At 35.3% G+C, this 21,406-nt stretch overlaps 1 protein-coding gene across 4 annotated transcripts in view; it reads right to left on the bottom strand.

Moving 5' to 3' along the window:
• Positions 1-6,220: 6,220 nt before the first annotated feature.
• LOC134274488 (protein crumbs-like) overlaps positions 6,221-21,406 on the bottom strand; it is a 46,813-nt gene continuing 31,627 nt past the window's right edge. For all 4 annotated transcript variants that reach the window (XM_062756765.1, XM_062756767.1, XM_062756768.1 and 1 more), the window contains 10 exons: positions 16,635-16,703; positions 16,103-16,250; positions 15,895-16,008; positions 15,556-15,684; positions 14,654-14,887; positions 9,935-10,051; positions 7,623-7,859; positions 7,085-7,230; positions 6,690-6,780; positions 6,221-6,399 (listed from right to left, as the gene is read on the bottom strand). In XM_062756765.1, coding sequence (XP_062612749.1) covers positions 6,260-6,399; positions 6,690-6,780; positions 7,085-7,230; positions 7,623-7,859; positions 9,935-10,051; positions 14,654-14,887; positions 15,556-15,684; positions 15,895-16,008; positions 16,103-16,250; positions 16,635-16,703 — 1,425 coding nt within the window. In that variant the 3' untranslated portion in view covers positions 6,221-6,259. The remainder of the gene's footprint in view (positions 6,400-6,689; positions 6,781-7,084; positions 7,231-7,622; positions 7,860-9,934; positions 10,052-14,653; positions 14,888-15,555; positions 15,685-15,894; positions 16,009-16,102; positions 16,251-16,634; positions 16,704-21,406) is intronic.

Raw genomic sequence — 21,406 nt, 5'->3', positions numbered from 1 at the left:
ACGCTGGGACAAACGACAATTGTTTTTGTGAAACTTTTCTCGAAGTCTTCAAGAGTCTTAGAGCGAAGAACCTTGTGATCGCCAATAGGCGTGAACAGGCTTTGTAGAGGGCTACTGTCGTGGTGAGAACACTCAAATATTAAACACAGCAAAGGAAACAAATAATATTTATAATTCATATAACAACTTATTGTCCCCTGTTTACGGTTCATAATCAGAAAGGGGAATACCATCCTAAGAAAGACTGATAGATGGAGCAATGTACAGAAATTAAAGTAGTTTGATCTTGTTCTTGATCAAATATTGAAGGGGGGGGGGGCATCTATCAATTTTGATAAAATATTAGAACCTACCATGGGCGCCACTCTAACTTCTCTTTTTATTCTTCTTATGAGACTATGGTCAGACAGAGGAAACGATCTATAAAATAATTATAATTTAATTAGGCTTAAGAGACATTTAATCGCAGTTGTTCGTGTCATGATGACTTTGTTCTGTATCTATCGACATGCGCTGTTTCGCGCGGTCTACTTCTCCGGAACTATTAAGTTTGTTTGGAGTTATCACAGATAGTTCGAAAGTTTTTTGAGAAATTTAGACACGATTTTGAGCTCAGAATTAAGTACAGTGGATCTACATTCGGTGTAAAATTAGCCATCGCTTCCTTCATGAGACTACCATTTTCCATTAACATCTTGGCGATGAAATGACAGGAAAAATGATCAAAGATTTTCGAAAACGAAATAAGAATCCGCCATTTCCGCTTGGAAACTGGTTGTCATATATGAGGGAAGTTGTAGCTGGGCAGACCTGCAGATATTGGTTGACTTTTTTTTTCACTTATCAAACATCAGAAAAACAACTCAAAAGACAAATACGTGTCAAAGGAAGCAAAAAGGGAGTGAAACTCGCAGTTTTTGTTTGGGAAATGAGATAACCTATTGCAAATGTCTGTGATGTTAAATGGCTAACCATTCCGAAGTTCTATAACCCGGAACATTTAAATTTAAATGGCATCAGATTATTTTCTATTATCATTAATGAAGATTAATTACCAAGGGCATACTAAAGTAAATGTGTAAAACTTTTTTCATATTAAAACATACATATTCAACCAAAAATTACGCTCACAGTCTACCTGTATATTGTACTTTGATGAAGAAGTGTAGAATGTGTGCATTATTTAGGGAACTGACACACACTTTCTGGTATTGAAATATCTCTTTTAAGTTTCCGACTAAACAATATTTCATTATAACATACAAAACATTTTGATGAAATGAAATCAACAATCATTTGATAGTTATATAAGGCCGTTTCGTTGATGAGCGTATGAATACTTGATTAGGTAGCTTGTATTGACAGTCCGGCTAATTTTGTCCCTCTGTCCACCCGCCTTCTTTGTGGTCTCTCCTCTTCTCTGGGTCCTCGCACCTTAAGTATTGATCGGCTCAAGTGTTTCTTCTCCGGGATCCACACATCAAAGACTATTACGATAATGGAAAATTAAAACTCTTTACTGTTATTGCATACCAGATGGACATCTTTTAAAAACATATAAAGAACTATATGGAGAGAAAAACATTTTTTTTTTGGAGGGGGGGGGGTAAAATTCACCTATAAATTTAATATTGATATACATGTATAGTCAAATGCGTGTTTGATGCTACAGTGGTTGAATCCGTGAGATCATTATATGATGCAATGTACAAAAAGCGTTCTTAAGAGTTAGAGACGTTCCACAGAAGAAGAAAAAATAAAAGGTCGGGTAAAAATGGCATAATCTCAAAATGAGTTGTAATTTCATTGAATTATAGAGAGCGGCTATCTTAAATGACAGATTGTCCGCGTTACTACTAGAGACGACATATTAGAATATCACTGGGCCCGAGAACCTGTCATTATTTTCATAAACCTTTCCAACACGATTGAAATAATTACACACAGACCGAACACGTTCTTTTAGCAGATAGAAGATGACAGGTTTTCAGTATGCTCAGTAAAGTGGAAATGTTGACTGGAATTCACAGAAAGAACAAAAAGATATATGAAGCCATGCGCACTAACTGCAAAGTTTATTGAAAAAAGGCCGATTCTTTGAAACGTAGTCATATTTTCTCCAGATTTCCGTAGATATGTAGTACGCTTTATATACTTAACAAAATCGTATTAATTTTATTATGATAACATAACCAGGACCCTTACTTAATAGTTTTCAATGAATTTCTTATGGACTCATAATTTTTGAAACGCAATATTTTATCTATCGAATAGCATAAGTCTTGGTGATTATATTTCAGCAAAATATTTTACATAAGAGCAAGACATGAACAACTTCCAAAGGTTGTTCATCCATGATCATTAATTATGACCCCCTTCCGGTTGTCTTGGGAATGTTTGCATATCAAAGTGACTTAGTGTCACACTGCTACTCTTGAGGGGAAAATGCTTCTATGAATTTTCTATAAACATTCCACTGCTAAACTATACAACGAAAAATATTTCTTTCTCGTTTCTAAAGAAATGGGCGTGTCATTATGTACAATTAATGTTCGATGGGAAACGCCCACTTCCATTTAAACCATTGTATGACCCTTCTTGTTCTTCATCAGTAGATTCTTTTTTCTATATCTTCCCATGTAAAACTTGATAACCCTTGCCAGTGTCTACCCCCGGGGACACGATTTGAATAAAAATGAAATTTTGATCGGAAAAGCTTGATTAAACCTTTGCCTCGGGTTAACTAACTTACAATACACAAAAACTTATTTATAAGTATAATGAGGGAGCAAAGGTTACTATTCAACATGGTATTAGTGTTAAATTTTTGACTATAATGTTCAATGTTTGCAATATCAACACCGAAGCTGTCACCACACTACATATAAGTAAAAACATCTGCTACCACTGGTTAAAAAAATCCCAGTAAGTAGAGACAACAGTTTGGATTAGACAGCGTTTTTATTATCTATTGAACGTTCTGAAAGACACTGGAAGTTTACACGTGTTAGACAAGATCCCGGAATGCACAACACCTGCATTAGTCAAGTTTCACTGTATTGCATGGTGGCATACACATAAACAAAGCTTCCACCCTTTGACCCCCCCCCCCTCCACTGTCGTGAAAGCAAGGGTACATCAAATCTCAATCGTCTGTAAGTCTGTCCGTCTGTCACCATAAAAATCTAACCTTGGCCATATCTTTTGAATGAGAAGAGAAAGAACTTTCATATTACACGTTTATTACCCGTGACAAGACCTTTCTAATTAAATAACACTATGATTTTTGATCCAGTGACCTTGAAGTTTGACCCACTTTTCAAAAATTTAAACATTACTTTAAATTGGCCAAAACTTTTGAATGAGAAGAGATAGGCCTTCGATATTAAACATGACTATTACCAGTGAATCACAGTATTTAGAAAGGTCTTATCACAGCCTGTTATAAGATCTTTCTAAGTAAACTTTGATTTTTGACCTCATGACCATGACCTTGAAGTTAGCCTACTTTTAAAAACTTTAACCCTGGGAATAACTTTTGAATGAGAAGAGAAAGGGGTTTCACATGTATATTACCTGTAACATTACCTTTCTAAAAACACTATGATTGTTTACCCCGCCATCTCCTTGAATCTTGATGTTTGACTGTCTTTTCAAAAATGTTATTTTTTTTCCAAACAAAGTCATGGAAAAGGGTCAACAATTCTTTGAATTTAGATCCAAAAATCTTTGTGAAAAAACGCAAAATTTATTCCTGAGAAGCAATAAAGGTTTTCACTAAAAATTTACATTTATGTTAAAAATTAAAAGGGGACGTTTTTGTCATTCAAGATTCATATTAACATCTCTAGGAAATGAATGGCATTCTCCTCATAAAGAACCCAGATATTAACTTTACCATTTATTTATCGTAGTATTTTGATGGGACCAAGAAAATACTTCCAGATATCTGAAGATTTGAGATTTCAAGAGTTCAACTGTAGGTCCATAATTACATTAAGACAAAAATAATACCATATCAAATGTAATACACAGAATTTTCTTCATCTGACAACCACAAAAACAAAGAGAAATACAAAGTTATACCAGTATTAAATGTACTTTATTTCATAATGAATTAAATATTGCTGACTAGTTTTATAATCATACACTATGTCATTGAATACAATGACATCTATAATATTTCTGATCTTAGTTTCTTTGTAAAAACTTTTTTTTTCTTAACATGAGAAATTGATCTGTCTTACATTTATCATGGTAATGAATGGCAAACTTGCGTAGCATCTTCACGTATGATTTATGATGTCACTATGGCAATAGGCAAAGAATATAAATTTTATATGTTACACTGACAATAGGCAAAATATATGAAGTAAAGGAATAATAATGATGACATGAAAACTGTGATAATCTCATTTCTCTCTGTCTGGATAAAAATGTATTATGTATGAATTACAGAAAAAATGCTTCAAATATATAATATAAAAATATACAAATATATGATTTCAAATGATTTAAAATATATACAATATCTTCATATTCACATAGTCAAAAATCAAAACTAACTTACTTTTATAGTTTAAAAAAAATAGGTTAAAGTTTCAACAGTTACAACTTTTGTTCATTATTTTTAACAATCACAACCAAGATATATTTCAGATATGTATGTTTAAAAAATGTCTTCAAAAAGCTTCCGTGATAAAAATTGGAATGTACTTGTAGTACACAACCTTCTTTAGATAATTTCCAAAATGTGTTTGAAAAGCAAAACAAAATAAGCCTTTGGCCTAAGAACTGTAGATGGAAACCAAAATGATTGTCAGATATACAGTTCACAGGTTAAATCACAAAGGTCATTTTATTCAGAGAGAGTCTTTTCAGCATATAGTTTCAATAAATATATCCTACATACATTATTGCATAAATGAGTATTAATATTATGAATGAGTTTTACAGATACACATCTTATGAAAAACCATGTTCTGCATACTAAAATATGAAGGCATTCTTTCAGTGACACACATATACACTATCTACATCCATTTTCACTATAAAGTTAGTATAGAGGTACAGTAACTGCAGAAGCCAAGGTTGCTACATGTCCTTCACAAAATAATTATAAAACAGTACTGTTTCCTAGCATGAGCGATGTCACATACACAATATGGATTAAACTCAAACGGTACATGTATATGGTTTAAAGGGATGAACAAACTTATATCCAGTGAATATATAGCACCAAATTAACAACTCACATACTACAGTCAAGATTTACATTAAAACCTCTTCAAGTTTCTCAAAATATGTTGGAATAAAAGCAAGAAATAAAAAGATGTACACATGGCAAAGAAAAATTAAACTCTCCAAGTTTAAAACAGGCATATTAATTGTTTTTACAATGAATATGCATTATCAGATGTAACATCACAACCACTCAATGACATGATGAGACCTATGTGTGCTGAAGTCTTTGGCCAATATCACAGAACAAGACATATTATCAGAATATAAAACAATATTTCAGATGATGATGATATCATGTAATGGCCCACAGATAGATAAGAGTTATACAAGCCTTGTATATCCAATCAAGGCATGAATCCAAGCCTTGTATATCCAATCAAGGCATGAATCCAAAGTTCATACATCGTAATTTCAGCAAATGTCTTAAGAAAATGATGGCAATAACTTTAAATATAGCAGGACTGATATTAAGCTTTGAAATCTTACAACATTCACAATGATTGAACAATAACACACAGAAGGTTCAGGCTAAGAAAATGACAGTTATTGCAAAACATTCCTGAGAAAAACAATGTGTGTGATCTGTATAACTATATGCTTTCTATGCCATTACACAGAAAATAACTCTCATAAATGGTAAAATTACTAGCACTTAATGAATGGAATGCATGCATTCACTGCATTTTAATATTCACAGGTACACAAACATGCCTCCCCATAAACACCACAAGATGGCTGTCTAAACCTAAATTTGCTTGAGAGGACAGATTATATCCCTTGTCCCAGCAGCCGAGGATTGCATAGTTCCAGGGTTTGGTTTTGATTTCTGTTTGATCATTGGTCATCTTTGGCAGAGTAAAATAATGGTCTTAGTGACCAAGTCTGTAGACGGGAGTCAATAATTCACTGGAGTTACCTCCCTTAGGAATCTTCTAAGTAGACGACTCCATTTCTCCTCTCTTTATGTTTAATGAAATATTGAAATATTCACCACAGGTGTCCACTAAATCAATAACTAAATTAGTCTCTCTTCAGGAGGGGGTTTTAATACACGACCAAGTTCCAGTTTTGATCCATTCATCTCTTGTCGACTAGGATTATATGTCCCTCGTGTTCGTCGTTTTTTACGAGCCATTTTCAAAAATATTACAACACCTATAAGAAATGAGCAGATTAATAAATTTATTGTATGCTTTTAACATTCTTACTCCTTTTTTTATTTTTCTAAAAATACAATTTTTAAAGTTTTATAAGTTTTATGTTAAAATTAATAAAATAAAATATCAAATCTGTTCAAACACTATATTAATCAAATGAAAAAAAAAAAGGTGAATCGATCAGTCCGACACAATTGTTCCATTTGCATAGATATACTGGGAATATAATAATGTTAAGTTATGGCTGTTAAGTATTATTCTATCTGATCCTACAAGGCAACCACCTACCTATAATAACTATTAACAGACACCCCGCCACCACCGGCCCCACAATGATCCAGATGTTGTCTTCCTGAGTTATCTTCCTGAAATCTGGATCCTACAACAGAGGGCAGCACTAAGCTCAGTATCTAAGCAACCACTAGCAACATGTACAGTAACATACACAGTATATATAGACATTCTATGGAACCCTAAAACATGCAGCATTTTAAATCATCCATGGTTAAAGGAAACTGATCATCTACTCCTAAAATGGAATTTTATGACAGCAGATAAAATGAATATCTAGATATTTAGTATCCATAAGAGATCAATGTTAAAAACAAATCAGGATTAAAAATGGGAAAAGACCTGACTTGTTAAAATTGTCCTTTTACTTGGTTTATCCCGTCAGAGTTTACCTTGGTGTTACAGTAGTCTCCTATGTAGCCGGCCTGACATTTACAGTGGAAGCTACCAGCTGTATTGACACACGTAGCATCGTTCTTACAGGGATCAGGCAGACATTCGTTTATGTCCTCCATACAGTTGCTTGTATTGGTCCACCCTAAAATAAAGCATCAGTGTACTTTTTACTATCCCTGTACATTTTTCTTAATCTACTTTTTGTGAAAAATATTTTTTTGTTGTTGATAAAATTACAAAAGAAATTGATTACAGAATACACAAGTAGTTTGGCAACCAAATGAAATATACAATGTATTCTGTTTGTTTGAAAGAGTAGTTTCTTTTTTTTTTTTATGTATAAAATCATTTATTTCCATTTAAGGTATTTTATGTAAATGTTTTCATTTTTTTTTTAAATTAAAGTTTTAAAGTCTTCAAAACTTTTAAGTATAAGTCCATGTTTTATGAAAATAGCTAAAAGAAGAATTAAAAAATGAAATCAAAACAGGTAATTTATACAGCTTTGTACATCTCTCTACAACCTGCTCTTACCAGGTGAACAGACACAGGTGTAAGCGTTGATTTCGTCTATGCAGGTGCCCCCGTGTTCACATGAGACACTCTCACATTCATCAATATCGGTGTTGCAGTTTTTGTCGGTGTAGCCCGGGTGACAGTAGCAGAGGTAGTCTCCCTGGACATTAGTACAGTTATAGCTGTTAGTGGGGGAACACGGAGCAGAGGTGGTGCACTCATCAACATCCTCTGTACAGTTCTTACCCTGCCACTCTGAAATGAGGTCATGTACAGGTCAATGTTTAGTGGTCTCAAGTTTTACAGAAATCAAGAAGTGATTATAGAATAAAACAAGAGGCCCTTGGGCCACATTGCTCACCTGAGAAGCTTTGACCATTCTGTTCTTTACCAGATTTCCCCCTTGTTATACATAATGCATCCCCACCCTACCCCACTGATCATAATTTAGACATTTTGAAATCTACACTTCCCCATGATCCTTCCATGGGCACATATGTTTCAGCTTTTTTGGCCCAGTGGTTCCTGAGAAGAAGATTTTCAAAGATTTTTCCTATATATTTCTATGTAAAACTTTGATTCCCTATAATGGCCCCGCCCTTCCCCCAGGGGTCATGATTCCTACAATTTAGAATCTACACTACCCCAGAATGCTTCCACATAAGCTTCACTTTTTCTGGCTTCCAAGATTTTCAAAGATTTTTCCTATATATTTCTATATAAAACTTTGATTCCCTATAATGGCCCCGCCCTTCCCCCGGGGGTCATGATTCCTACAATTTAGAATCTACACTACCCCAGAATGCTTCCACATATGCTTCACTTTTTCTGGCTTCCAAGATTTTCAAAGATTTTTCCTATATATTTCTATATAAAACTTTGATTCCCCATTGTGGCCCCGCCCTTCCCCCGGGGGTCATTATTTGAACAATTTAGAATCTACATTATACCAGGATGCTTCCACATAAGTTTCAGCTTTTCTGGCCCAGTGGTTCTTGAGAAGAAGATTTTCAAAGATTTTTCCTATATATTTCTATATAAAACTTTGATTCCCCATTGTGGCCCCGCCCTTCCCCCGGGGGTCATTATTTGAACAATTTAGAATCTACATTATACCAGGATGCTTCCACATAAGTTTCAGCTTTTCTGGCCCAGTGGTTCTTGAGAAGAAGATTTTCAAAGATTTTTCCTATATATTTCTATGTAAAACTTTGATACCCCATTGTGGCCCCGCCCTTCCCCCGGGGGTCATAATTTGAACAATTTAGAATCTACACTACACCAGGATGCTTCCACATAAGTTTCAGCTTTTCTGGCCCAGTGGTTCTTGAGAAGAAGATTTTCAAAGATTTTTCCTATATATTTCTATATAAAACTTTGATTCCCTATTGTGGCCCCATCCTTCCACCGGGGGTCATTATTTGAACAACTTAGAATCTACATTATACCAGGATGCTTCCACATAAGTTTCAGCTTTTCTGGCCCAGTGATTCTTGAGAAGTAGATTTTCAAAGATTTTTCCTATATATTTCTATGTAAAACTTTGATAACCCATTGTGGCCCCGCCCTTCTCCCGGGGGTCATGATTTGAACAATTTAGAATCTACACTACACCAGGATGCTTCCACATAAGTTTCAGCTTTTCTGGCCCAGTGGTTCTTGAGAAGAAGATTTTCAAAGATTTTTCCTATATATTTCTATATAAAACTTTGATTCCCCATTGTGGCCCCACCCTTCCCCCGGGGGTCATAATTTGAACAATTTAGAATCTACACTATACCAGGATGCTTCCACATAAGATTCAGCTTTTCTGGCCCAGTGGTTTTTGAGAAGAAGATTTTCAAAGATTTTTCCTATATATTTCTATATAAAACTTTGATTCCCCATTGTGGCCCCGCCCTTCCCCCGGGGGTCATGATTTGAACAATTTAGAATCTACACTACCCCAGGATGCTTCCACATAAGTTTCAGCTTTACTGGCCCAGTGGTTCTTGAGAAGAAGATTTTTTAATGACCCAACCCTATTTTTGTCTTTTCTTGATTATCTCCCCTTGCGAGGGAATATGTCCCTTCATTTTAACAATTTAAATTTCCCTTCACCCAAGGATGCTTTGTACCAAGTTTGGTCAAAATTGGCCCAGTGGTTCTTGAGAAGAAGTCGAAAATGTGAAAAGTTTACAGACGGACAGATGGACAGACAGACGGACAGACGGACAGACAGACGGACGGACGACGGACAAAATGTGATCAGAAAAGCTCACTTGAGCCTTCGGCTCAGGTGAGCTAAAAACTAATGACAAAATCATCATGACCTTTTCTTGACAGCTTACCTTTTTTACATGGACAGGTATAATCGGTCAGATTCCCAGATTCTGTACAGGAACTTTCAGTATTATTCTCATCACATGGTCTTGAGTAACAAGGCCCTAATGTTTCACATTTAACACCTGCAAACAGAAAAAGAATGCCAACATTTTCTTAAAGTTAATTAGTGAAAAGACTATATGCAGACTTTTACTGATGCACATATCTGTGATCTTGTGAAAATCACAAGTTCTGCAAAATTCTGATTGGAGTACGGAAATTAAAGCTATTTTATTCATGCATGATTACACTATCCAGTATAAACAAGTCTTATGTTTATAAGTGTTAAATATATCAGGTCACAAATCTGCAATTCCTTTAAAAAATACTAATTTAACTCCACATAATCAAGCAAATAAAACATATTGCATTTTGAAATCTCATTCTCTACCTCACATTGCTGAGATCATGAATTAACTTTCCACTGCAAGTCTAGGTGATCACAAAACTCTACTCTGTCGACAATTAGGTCCAATAGAAAAGCTTCACCTTAGAACAGCTATCTCCAGATGAATTTTAATTATAGCAATTATAATTGTTCAACTTTTGTGAAACTTGGCAGAGTAAGATCCAATGAATCTAAAAACAACTGAGTATCACAAAGAATATCCTTCTCCTTTGTAAACTGTGTGAAATTTAACAGACACTCGTCGGTTCATCTGATGATGACAATATACCTGTAAGCTAATTACAGGTGTTTACACCAATAGGTACACTAAATTAGTTTACCTGGCCATATAATCTAGGGTCAATCCAAGCAAATGTGAAGAGCACTGTCTAGTAAATCAATTTGCTGTGTTTATTCATTATTCCTTATCAATTTATGGGGTTTGTATTTAGATAACTCCATATTATACTAAACTCAATATTTACAATGTAGACAAAAGGTTTAGTCATCTTTTAGCACAAATCTTCTCTAGGGAAAAACAAAGATGAAACAGATCTGTTAATCCTAAAGTCATAAAAATGTTCAATTCATTCTACTGCATAATTAAGATGATTTCTAGATACAATAAAAATTCTTAGTCTAGTACATATATAGACAAAGACCTTTGATGTCTACATACAGTGACTTCAGCCATTTGCCTTATTTGCGTTGACAGTGTGGCCCCTGGGTGCCATACCCTGGTATCTTGGTTATCCATCATAATCACAAACAACCCCCTAGGCAATCCACTTACGTTTACATCAGCATACATGTGTGTGTTTATTTTTACATGGGACAGGTATACTTATGTGTGTGACTGAAAACAAGACTCACTAGTTTTTACACCTATATTAGTTAGCACATGTTCAAGTTTATATGATCCGGACATTGCCTTCTTCATCAACTCTCAAAGTGAAAATAAAAATTTTTGAAGGTAACAGACAGGACAAAACATAAACCTCATGAGGGCTGTACATTGTAATAATGCTATGAAATTTTTCAGAATTGACAATTGACAGCATCTTGATGAGTATTCTTCATGTAAATAATCACACATCTCTATGTTAATTTTTTAACATTTTTGTATGTGCATATAATGGGGGGAGGGGAAGAAGAATATTCTCACTATAGATATTATAGGGTTATTGAACTTATATTGGTGAATAATTTAATTTTGTTTATATTCTCGCCTCTCATTGGTTGATTTTCAAAAAGGAACGCAAAACATTTTGCATAAACTGGTTTGGTATGGGGACACGCCCCCTTGACGACCAGCTTAATCATCTTATCCATGCAATCCCTTCATTTCCAGTCCTCGGAGTCCATGGAAAATTCAAGATTTAATAACTCTATCTTTAACTTCAAACACTTACTCGATCTTACCTCATGTAAACACACATCATGGCTGCTAGATTTATGTATCAGTTATTACCTCCCCTCGCTTCACATCACTTCCGTTACTACGGTTGTATTATTGCGCGGTAAATTTGAACTCGTAAAAAGCAACACAATTTTACATCCAAAGTTGTTGAATTATTTTAAAATTAAATTATAAGGAACGACTCTAATTCTTGGCCATATTATCGAGTATAATCTGGTTTGAGTCAGTTTACGCTTTTTTATAATCCGCTTCGCGGATTATAAAGTGTAAACTGACCCAAACCAGATTATACTCGATAATATGGCCAAGAATTAGAGTCATTCCTTAAATATTGGCACAAGTTGGCTCTGCAAATGCATGAGCTTGCGAGTGCATTTGAACAGCAAACGAGTGCCAATATTCGTCAATATAAGTTTAATAACTCCTTTACTATATAGCTAAAACACTTCCTCATAATTCATAATAATTATTCCAACTAAAAACATAGGTAATCAGAGATTACAGAGCTCACCTCAACGAACGTTGTCTTTAAATAAGGCAAAGTCACACAATAACCCAACAAAAAGTGTACATTCAAAATTTATGCAATTTTGATCTGATACTTTGGAATAAACCTATAAAAAAAACTTCAAACTAGTTCTTTGTCACAAAAATGTGATTAAAATCCAGCATCTGTAGCAAGTTTGAGAGTTTTCATCCCTTTATGCATCATTTGGGCAAGTTTGCAAGTCTGCATCCATAACTTTTACCTGGTACATTATCTGAAAGATGTACATGTATGTAGAATTCAGCATCTAGAGCAAATCCATTAGTGTGCATCCTAAGAAGTATCATCCATGCAAGTTTGAACAACATAGGGCTAATAGTTACTTAGAAATGAAACTTGCATGAAAATTTAACCTCTTCACTCATCCAAAAAAATGTAGGTCACATTCAGCATCCGAAGCAGGCCTGGTAATATGCATCCTCAGATGTATCATCCATGCAAGTTTGGTCAACATAGGGCTTATAGTTACTTGGAGATGAAACCTGCACCAAAAACATTGACTTGTTCACTCAACCGGAAAATATAGGTCACATTCAGCATCCGAAGCACATCTAGTAGTATGCATCCTAAGATGTACCAACCATGCAAGTTCGGTCTTTATAGGGCTCATAGTATCTTGGAAATGAAACCTGCACCAAAAACATTAACCTGTTCACTCAACCAGAAAATATAGGTCAGATTCAGCATCCGAAGCAAGCCTGGTAATGTGCATTCTTAGATGTTTAATACATGCAAGTTTGGTCAACATAGGGCTTATAGTTACTTGGAGATAAGACCTGCACCAAAAACATTAACCTGTTCACTCAACTGCAAAATGTAGGTCAGATTCAGCATCCAAAGCAAGCCTGGTAGTGTACATCTTTAGATGTATCATCCATGCAAGTTTGGTCCAAGCAGGGCTTATAGTTACTTGGAGATAAGACTTGCACCAAAAACATTTACCTGTTCACTCAACCAGAAAATGTAGGTCAGATTCAGCATCCGAAGCAAGTCTGGTAGTGTACATCTTTAGATGTATCATCCATGCAAGTTTGGTCAACATAGGGCTTATACTTACTTGGAGATGAAACCTGCACCAAAAACATTAACCTGTTCACTCAACCGGAAAATGTAGGTCAGATTCAGCATCCGAAGCAAGTCTGGTAGTGTACATCCTTAGATGTATCATCTGTGCAAGTTTGGTCAACATAGGGCTTATAGTTACTCGAAAATGAGACCTACACCAAAAACTGCACCAAAAATGTTAACCTGCTCCAAAAACATTAACCTGGTCATTCCTTTGCTGAAATTGCAGCATCTGAAACTTTGACTGGTACAATGAAACACATTAGAAACATCTTCCATGCATGTCTAATCAATATAGGACATAGAAGTACTTAAAAAGAAAACTGCTCCAAAAAACTTAACCTTAACCCGGGACGCCGACACGGACGCCGACGCCGAGGGTATTACATAAGCTCCCCCAACTTCGTTGAGGTGAGCTAAAAACTCAAATACATGATTTTTTAGTATCATTATTCAAATTAACGCCTGTCCTGTAAGTGTTCAATATCGCATCATTCCGATGACCCTACCGAGCGTTATGATTTGCTTATTTAGGTTTTAATGAGTGTAATCAATACTAAATTTTGAATAAATAATTTCATTTTTTGTGTATAAAATAAAACATCTTACCCAGATGCCACTTCCTTTCTTTAATTTAGCTCTGAGAATTTGACAAGATGACTTTTTTTGTTTACAATGGGGTGTTCGATATTGAACACTCGTATTCAGAATGTTTTGGACATACTCGTCTACGTAATACAAAGTCAGCGTTCAATAAAACGTCAAGATATTGAACGCTAAAATTCTCTAGATTTTAGGTAGTATTTTATTAGAGACTATTAGCTATATAATAAAGTGAGGATATTCAAGCTTCCATGTATTGTTGAGTGTTTGTGTTGGTGGTTGGGGAGGGGAGAGAGGAGGGGTTGCTATACATGGGCATAGTAGGGTCATTCAAAAATCCATGCATTAATTGTTGAGTGTAAATTGTGTGTGTGGTGGTGGATAGATAAGTATTCCTACCATGGACATAGCGAGGACATTCATACATCCATGTGTTGTTTTTTAGTGTATGTAGAGAGGGGGGGAGAGATAAGCATTCCTACCATGAACATAGCAAAGACATTCACACATCCAGGTGTTGTTGAGTGTTTGTTTGTGTGTGTTGGAGGGGGGGAGAGGATAGATAAGTATTCCTACCATGGACATAGCAAGGACATTCACACATCCATGTTTGTTCAGTGTTTTGTTGTTTGTGTGTGGGGGGGATAGATAAGTATGCCTACCATGAACATAGCGAGGACATTCACACATCCAGGTGTTGTTGAGTGGAGGTTGGGGTTTACACTGGCCCCCGTTTTGACAGGACACACTGTCACAGTCCACAACAGTACAGTTATGTCCCTTATAGCCCTCCGTACAGCTACAATTGTATCCTCCATCAAAGTTCAGACAGGTGGCTCCATTGGCACAGGGGCTCTCTGCTGTACACTCATCATAGTCCTCCCCACAGTCCGGGCCTAAAAATAGATCAAAGCGGACATAGTCAATTACTTAACATCCACAGTCAGGGCCTAAAAATAGAACAAAGCGGACACAGTCAATTACTTAACATCCACAGTCAAGGGCCTTGAATAGAACAAAGCGGACATAGTCAATTACTTAACATCCACAGTCAGGGCCTAAAAATAGAACAAAGCGGACACAGTTAATTACTTAACCGTCCGGGCCTAAAAATTGAACAAAAGGGGACATAGTCAATTACTTAACAGTCCGGGCCTAAAAATAGAACAAAGCAAGCATAGTCAATTACTTAACAGTCCGGGCCTAAAAATAGAACAAAGCGGACCTAGTCCATTACTTAACATCCATAGTCTGGGCCTAAAAATAAAACAAAGCTGTCCTAGTCAATTACCAGTACATAGTATCTTATATGTGTAAGTTAAAGATCCATAACTCTGCTACAGATAGTTTTCAAAATAAGAATTTTAAAAGTTGACATTTATCACAGGTATATGGGAATTGTAAATTTTGATAACCCAAAACATTTTTAAAAGTAATTCCAGGGAGGGGGGATGTTGTTATACGTACTTCACAATTCATATTACTGAAGGGTAGATCTATAACATTATAAATTAAGAGCTTAAATGTAAATTCAACAACCAAATGTTCTGTTTCCTATGATTACCTGTGTATCCTATGCCATCCCCTACACAATTACAGTGGTAGCTTCCTGCAGTATTAACACACATTCCTCTCTGACAGGGCTGGTGATCACATTCATTGATGTCTGCATTACAGGACTGGCCTTCCCAACCTAAAATCAACGGAAACAGTTACTACGAAGAAAATTCTTTAATGACTGGTCTTTGAAAACTGACATTAAGGGCCATTCAGTGACAGAATTTTTGATGCACCTGTAGGGTCTTTATTAAGATCAATTACACTTAGATTTTTCATTTATCCAAGCCAAGAGGGTTAAAAATATCTAACAATTTATATGACATCTTTAGTCTAATAGACTTACCATCAGTACAGTTACAAATATGGTCATCTACAAGGTCCACACAGGTGCCATTGTTACGACATGGTTCTGATCTGCAGTCGTCAATGTTGTTACTACAGTTCTTGCCATCATATCCTGAAAATCAAAAGAAATTTAACCTTTATTCAGAGGTCAACAAAAAGGAAAAAGAAAGTATCTAAGTCAGGTCTGTAGCTGAATTTCCTGTTACCTGCGACACACGAACATGTGTAAGTATTTCCTGTATAATCGTTGTTACAGGTGCCCCCATTTAAACAAGGAAGGTCACTACAGAAGTCCTTCTTCATGTCACAGAGAGACCCTGTATATTCCACAGGACACGAGCAGCTGAATGGAGGCTGATATAAAAAATAATATAAGTTTTAATATTTTCATAATTTACATTCTTTTTATTTGTACCATTACTAAAACATGTAATTTCAAGTCTCCACTGACATGTAATTTTGAGATACCTTTATAATAAGGCACATAAAATCTTTCATTCCCTCTAAAAAAATGTTCTCCCATTCAATAGATACAGTAAAACTCGTTTAGTACAAACACGGATGTTGCAAATTCACAGAAATAGCGAAGTCATCTTGGATCCCAAGCTACTAGTATATTAATTTTAATGAATTTCTTATACGGTTATAACGAATTCCAGATATAACAAAGTAATTTCATAGGTTTGGTGACTTCGGACAGTTCGGTATAACTGAGTTTTGCTGTATAATGTAATTTACCTGTTTTCCAGTTTCTACATTACATGTTGCATTGTTTTGACATGGACTGTCATTACAAGTCTGTGTAATCTGTAAAATATAAAGTTAACTGTAGACACAAGGTTAGCAGGCCTTTACTTATTACCTTTAGTTAATATTCCTTACCTAGACATGATTACCAGTCATTATTTAAGCTTTATTTATCCAAACACAACAGAATATAATTGAGAGTTCCAACAATTTTATTCACAATACTATTTAATATTTCACAAATTTGCCTTGAGGGCTCATGCAGCTTATACAAGAGAGATTAAGTCAATCTCCCAGCATTAGAACCAGGTACTAGTTACATAACTGTAGTTGTTTACTCTGAATCCTGCAGGCTGAGGGCATCTTGCCTATGTGAATATATGCTCACTAGCAATGGATGGCTGAATGCAAGAAATGCTTGCCTAATATGAGGACCTGAGTGGATTGAACATAGAGTAAACAACTGGAGTCTAATCTTAATTGGTAAGAAATGCTCACCTAAGATAGACGGCATGCTCCAACTTATGTAACAAGCACCTGATCCCAATGCTGAGCGATTAACTTCCCATAGTTGGGAGAAAATAATGAGATATATAAGTGTATATCATTATGTAAAATGTAAATGGCGCATTATTGCTCATGAACCCTTATTTATGTCTAGAACCATCAATAATTGGAAGGTGGAAGGGGTTGGTGGTGGTTACTGAACTGGAAAAATATAAACATCAACACTGCAAGCACGCTAACTTCAGCTGATAGAGAAATCCTATTGGTTAATTTTATCACGTGGTTTACATGAGGTACAAAGGGGACACTGTATTATGCATAATAATGATATTGTATTTGGAAAATAAACAATGATTATATACATAATCAAAATTTTATTTATCCAAACACAACAGAAAATAATTTAGAGTTCCAACAATTTTATTCACAATACTATTTAATATTTCACAAATTTGCCTTGAGGGCTCATGCAGCTTATACAAGAGAGATTAAGTCAATCTCCCAGCATTAGAACCAGGTACTAGTTACATAACTGTAGTTGTTTACTCTGAATCCTGCAGGCTGAGGGCATCTTGCCTATGTGAATATATGCTCACTAGCAATGGATGGCTGAATGCAAGAAATGCTTGCCTAATATGAGGACCTGAGTGGATTGAACATAGAGTAAACAACTGGAGTCTAATCTTAATTGGTAAGAAATGCTCACCTAAGATAGACGGCATGCTCCAACTTATGTAACAAGCACCTGATCCCAATGCTGAGCGATTAACTTCCCATAGTTGGGAGAAAATAATGAGATATATAAGTGTATATCATTATGTAAATGGCAAAAATATGCAGATGGTACAGCTGCATAGTCCCCAAGTATGGGATGTAAGTAATTTAGAAAAGGAGTGAAAATGTGGACGTGAGACAATTAAAGATGGATCCAGACATATTAAATTAAACTATGATTACATTGAATCTCAACATCATTAAAACAACATACATAAGTGTTTTTCATCTGATAGAGTGCATGTATGTATCCTATAAAAAAAAAATTTAACAACATTAGAAAGGTCTAATATCAGCAGTTTAACGTGATCAAACAAAATGTAGATATGCATAATTTCACTTATCAATAACTTCATCAATATCCTGTATGAACGTAGAGAGTTTCTGTACATAAACTTTTCATGTAAGCTAAAATCAGTTCTCTAAACATCAATCATATGTACACATCAACCTTATCTAGGACATTTTCTCTGAATGAAAACTAGTAGCCATACTAATTTGTGCATCTCTAACTACCTTGGTTGGTGTTCTTATATACCTATTATAACAGTCCGATGACCATCTGCCTAAAGTTTTAATAAGATGGTCTTCTATCCTAGCTGATGCAGCAGATGTTGCTGCACCGATACGAAATGAGTGACCACTGTATTTCTCTGAATCAAAACCTAGAACTTTTAATATATACTGCAAGTGTTCAATAAAGTATGATCTTGTTACAGGTAGATTATCTTCTGTAACGAAAAGAGCTTCTTTAGGTCCAGCAAAACAGAATTTTCTCACCTGCATGTATTTACACATAGATTTTACTGGGCATACTTTTGTGTCATTTGAGTATAATACAATACTTGAACCCTTGTGAAAATGATCTGTTTTAGAAGTCTTCAAAAATATCTTAACACAATCTTCGTGAATTTGAACATCTTCACAGCATAAATGACAGCATGGATCAAATTTCTGTTGTATTGTCAGTTCACCACAACGGAAAAATCCGAAAAAAGCTGTTACATACATAGCTTCTAACAAAACATTGGTATAATATTTAAACATGCAATTCCTCAAAACTGTACAAATTCTTTGCAGTATGTGAGCTGTAATAGGCAATCTGACCTTATTTTTAAATTGATCTTTACTTTGCACTTTTCTAATTGCATTTAAAATTAACTTCAATCGTTCCATTGAGTGACATTTAGACTGAAAAGGGTTTGGAATCCCCATTTCTAAAAACATATACCTGATTCCACACAAATATAATCTTATTGTAGAAAATTTAAGCAACAAGTTATGTTGGCAATATGCAACAAAATGTACGAGTATATCTTCAGATATAGGTGGAAATTTGACATCATAAAAAACACCATGTATTGTAAGAAAATGTTTATATGTCTCAAAACCTTGTTTGTAAGTTAATCTTGTTCTTTCGGTCACGGAATTGTTCATGAGTTTTTGAACCACTTGTCGGAGTTCCAAATTACTTCCGATACCGGTGGGCAAACCATCGGATTCTTCTCTGCTTGAGGAGCCGCCTGCCTGAACTTCTCGAGCTGTAAGCGAGACAAAGAGTCAGCTATAATGTTTTTAATTCCTGATACATGTTCGCTATAAATGTCAAAGTTATAAATAGCAGCACAAAAGCATAGAGTTCTCATCAAAGATGATATTTGTAGATCTGAGGATCGACGTTTCCGGATAATATCTACAACTGCAGCATTATCACAATGGAAAAGAATCCTTTTCCCTTTCCAGTCCTTCCCCCAAATAATAGCTGCAACGACAATAGGATATAATTCGAGAAAAGCCATGGACGGAGATTGTTTATGAGTATTAAGTTCCTTTGGCCACTTTTCTGCAAACCATTTTCCTCTGTAATATCCCCCGAATCCTACTGTAGATGAGGCATCGGTATACAATTCCATGTCTGCGTTACTTATCAGCTTGGATTCATAAAACACTGACACGCCATTCCAATGCTTTAAAAAATGTAACCACATCTGTAGGTCTTCCTTGCTAGCTTGTGTAAACTTAACGTAATAATGAAGTTTCTCTACCTTTGTAGACAATTGGATAAGATAAGAAGTGAAAGCTCTCCCAGGTAACACAACTCTCGCTGCAAAGTTAAAGTGTCCTAATAACTGCAGTAATTGTCTCTTCGTCACTGAAGATTGTTTCAGGAAATCCATTATGAAATTACATATCCGAGTGATTTTTTCCTGGGGTAAGCGTGCTTCCATTTTTTCACTATCAAGGATGATTCCTAAGTATTCCAGTTCCGTTGTAGGACCCACTGTTTTCTTCAATGATAGTGGTATGTTGAGTCTTTTAAATAAAGTGCACAACAAAGCCATTGTCCTTTCTCCAATCACGTCAGGTTTGTCAATGGTAAGGAAATCATCTAACAAATGAAAAATATTTTCAATTCCATAATTGTTTTTTGCAATCCAGCAAATGGCTTGTGATAAATGATCAAATATTTTCGGTGAACTTCTACTTCCAAATGGTAATCTAACGAAGTAGTAGAACAATTTTTTCCATTTCACACACAACATAGGCCAAAATCTTGGAGCAACTGGTATCAGCTTAAATGCATCACATATGTCTGTTTTGCACATGATAGCACCTTTTCCCAATTCTTTAATTCTTGTTATTGCATCATCTATTCTAACATATTTCAAGGAGCATTTTTCTTTGTCAATCAAATTATTTACACTGTCAACTTCTTCATTATCATGTGGTGAAGATAAATCCAAAATAAGGCGCTTTTTCCCGGAGTATTTACCCGTAGCCAGTCCTAATGGACTTACTCTGTATTTTGAAAAATTGAGTGTTTGGAACGGTCCTTTCACAAATCCTTTCTGAACTTCTGTTTTTAAAAGTTCATCAACTGTATCTGGGTTTTCCCTAGCTGACTGTAAATTCCTACACTCATATGAATTATCAAGGCTTGTACTATCGCCCATAAAAATATCAAATCCATCACGTAGTCCACCAATTAAATAATCAACAAATTCTCTGTCTGGGTGATTACATAATTCTAACTCTAGTCTTTCTATATTAACTGGTGTAGTGGCTTTAAATTCATCCCTTTCTTGTTTTTCTAGTCACTGTGGAGTTTTTTGTTTCTTTGTTTTATCATCTAGCATCAAATTTGTGGTCGTGGTCTTCTCGGCATTTAAATTCGGACACTTTTGTTTTCCGTGAGAAGTAGACATGCATTGAGCACATACATGTGCTCTTCTGCAGTATGGTACGGTACATCTGTTTGAATTGTAGTTGTTGCAAATTTGCCTACCTTCATGAAAGGCTATATTTCTATCATACTTGTCCTTTCTTTGATAGCTCTGGTAACTTCGTTGATGTTTGTTGTCGTTTGAATTTTCAACGCACATACTAGATGTATGGGTGGTCGAGGAGCAAATATTACACTTGCTGACTTCAGCACCTGCTACTACACGCTTCAATATTTCATCGTCTCCTTTGCTCCAGTT

Source organism: Saccostrea cucullata, unplaced genomic scaffold (genome assembly GCF_032062105.1).
Source record: "Saccostrea cucullata isolate Sc308-1 unplaced genomic scaffold, CSIRO_AGI_Scuc_v1 ctg265, whole genome shotgun sequence".
Taxonomy (NCBI): Eukaryota; Metazoa; Mollusca; class Bivalvia; order Ostreida; family Ostreidae; genus Saccostrea; species Saccostrea cuccullata.
Note: the sequence above shows the minus strand (reverse complement) of the source record. Positions and strands in the feature narration are given on the sequence as shown.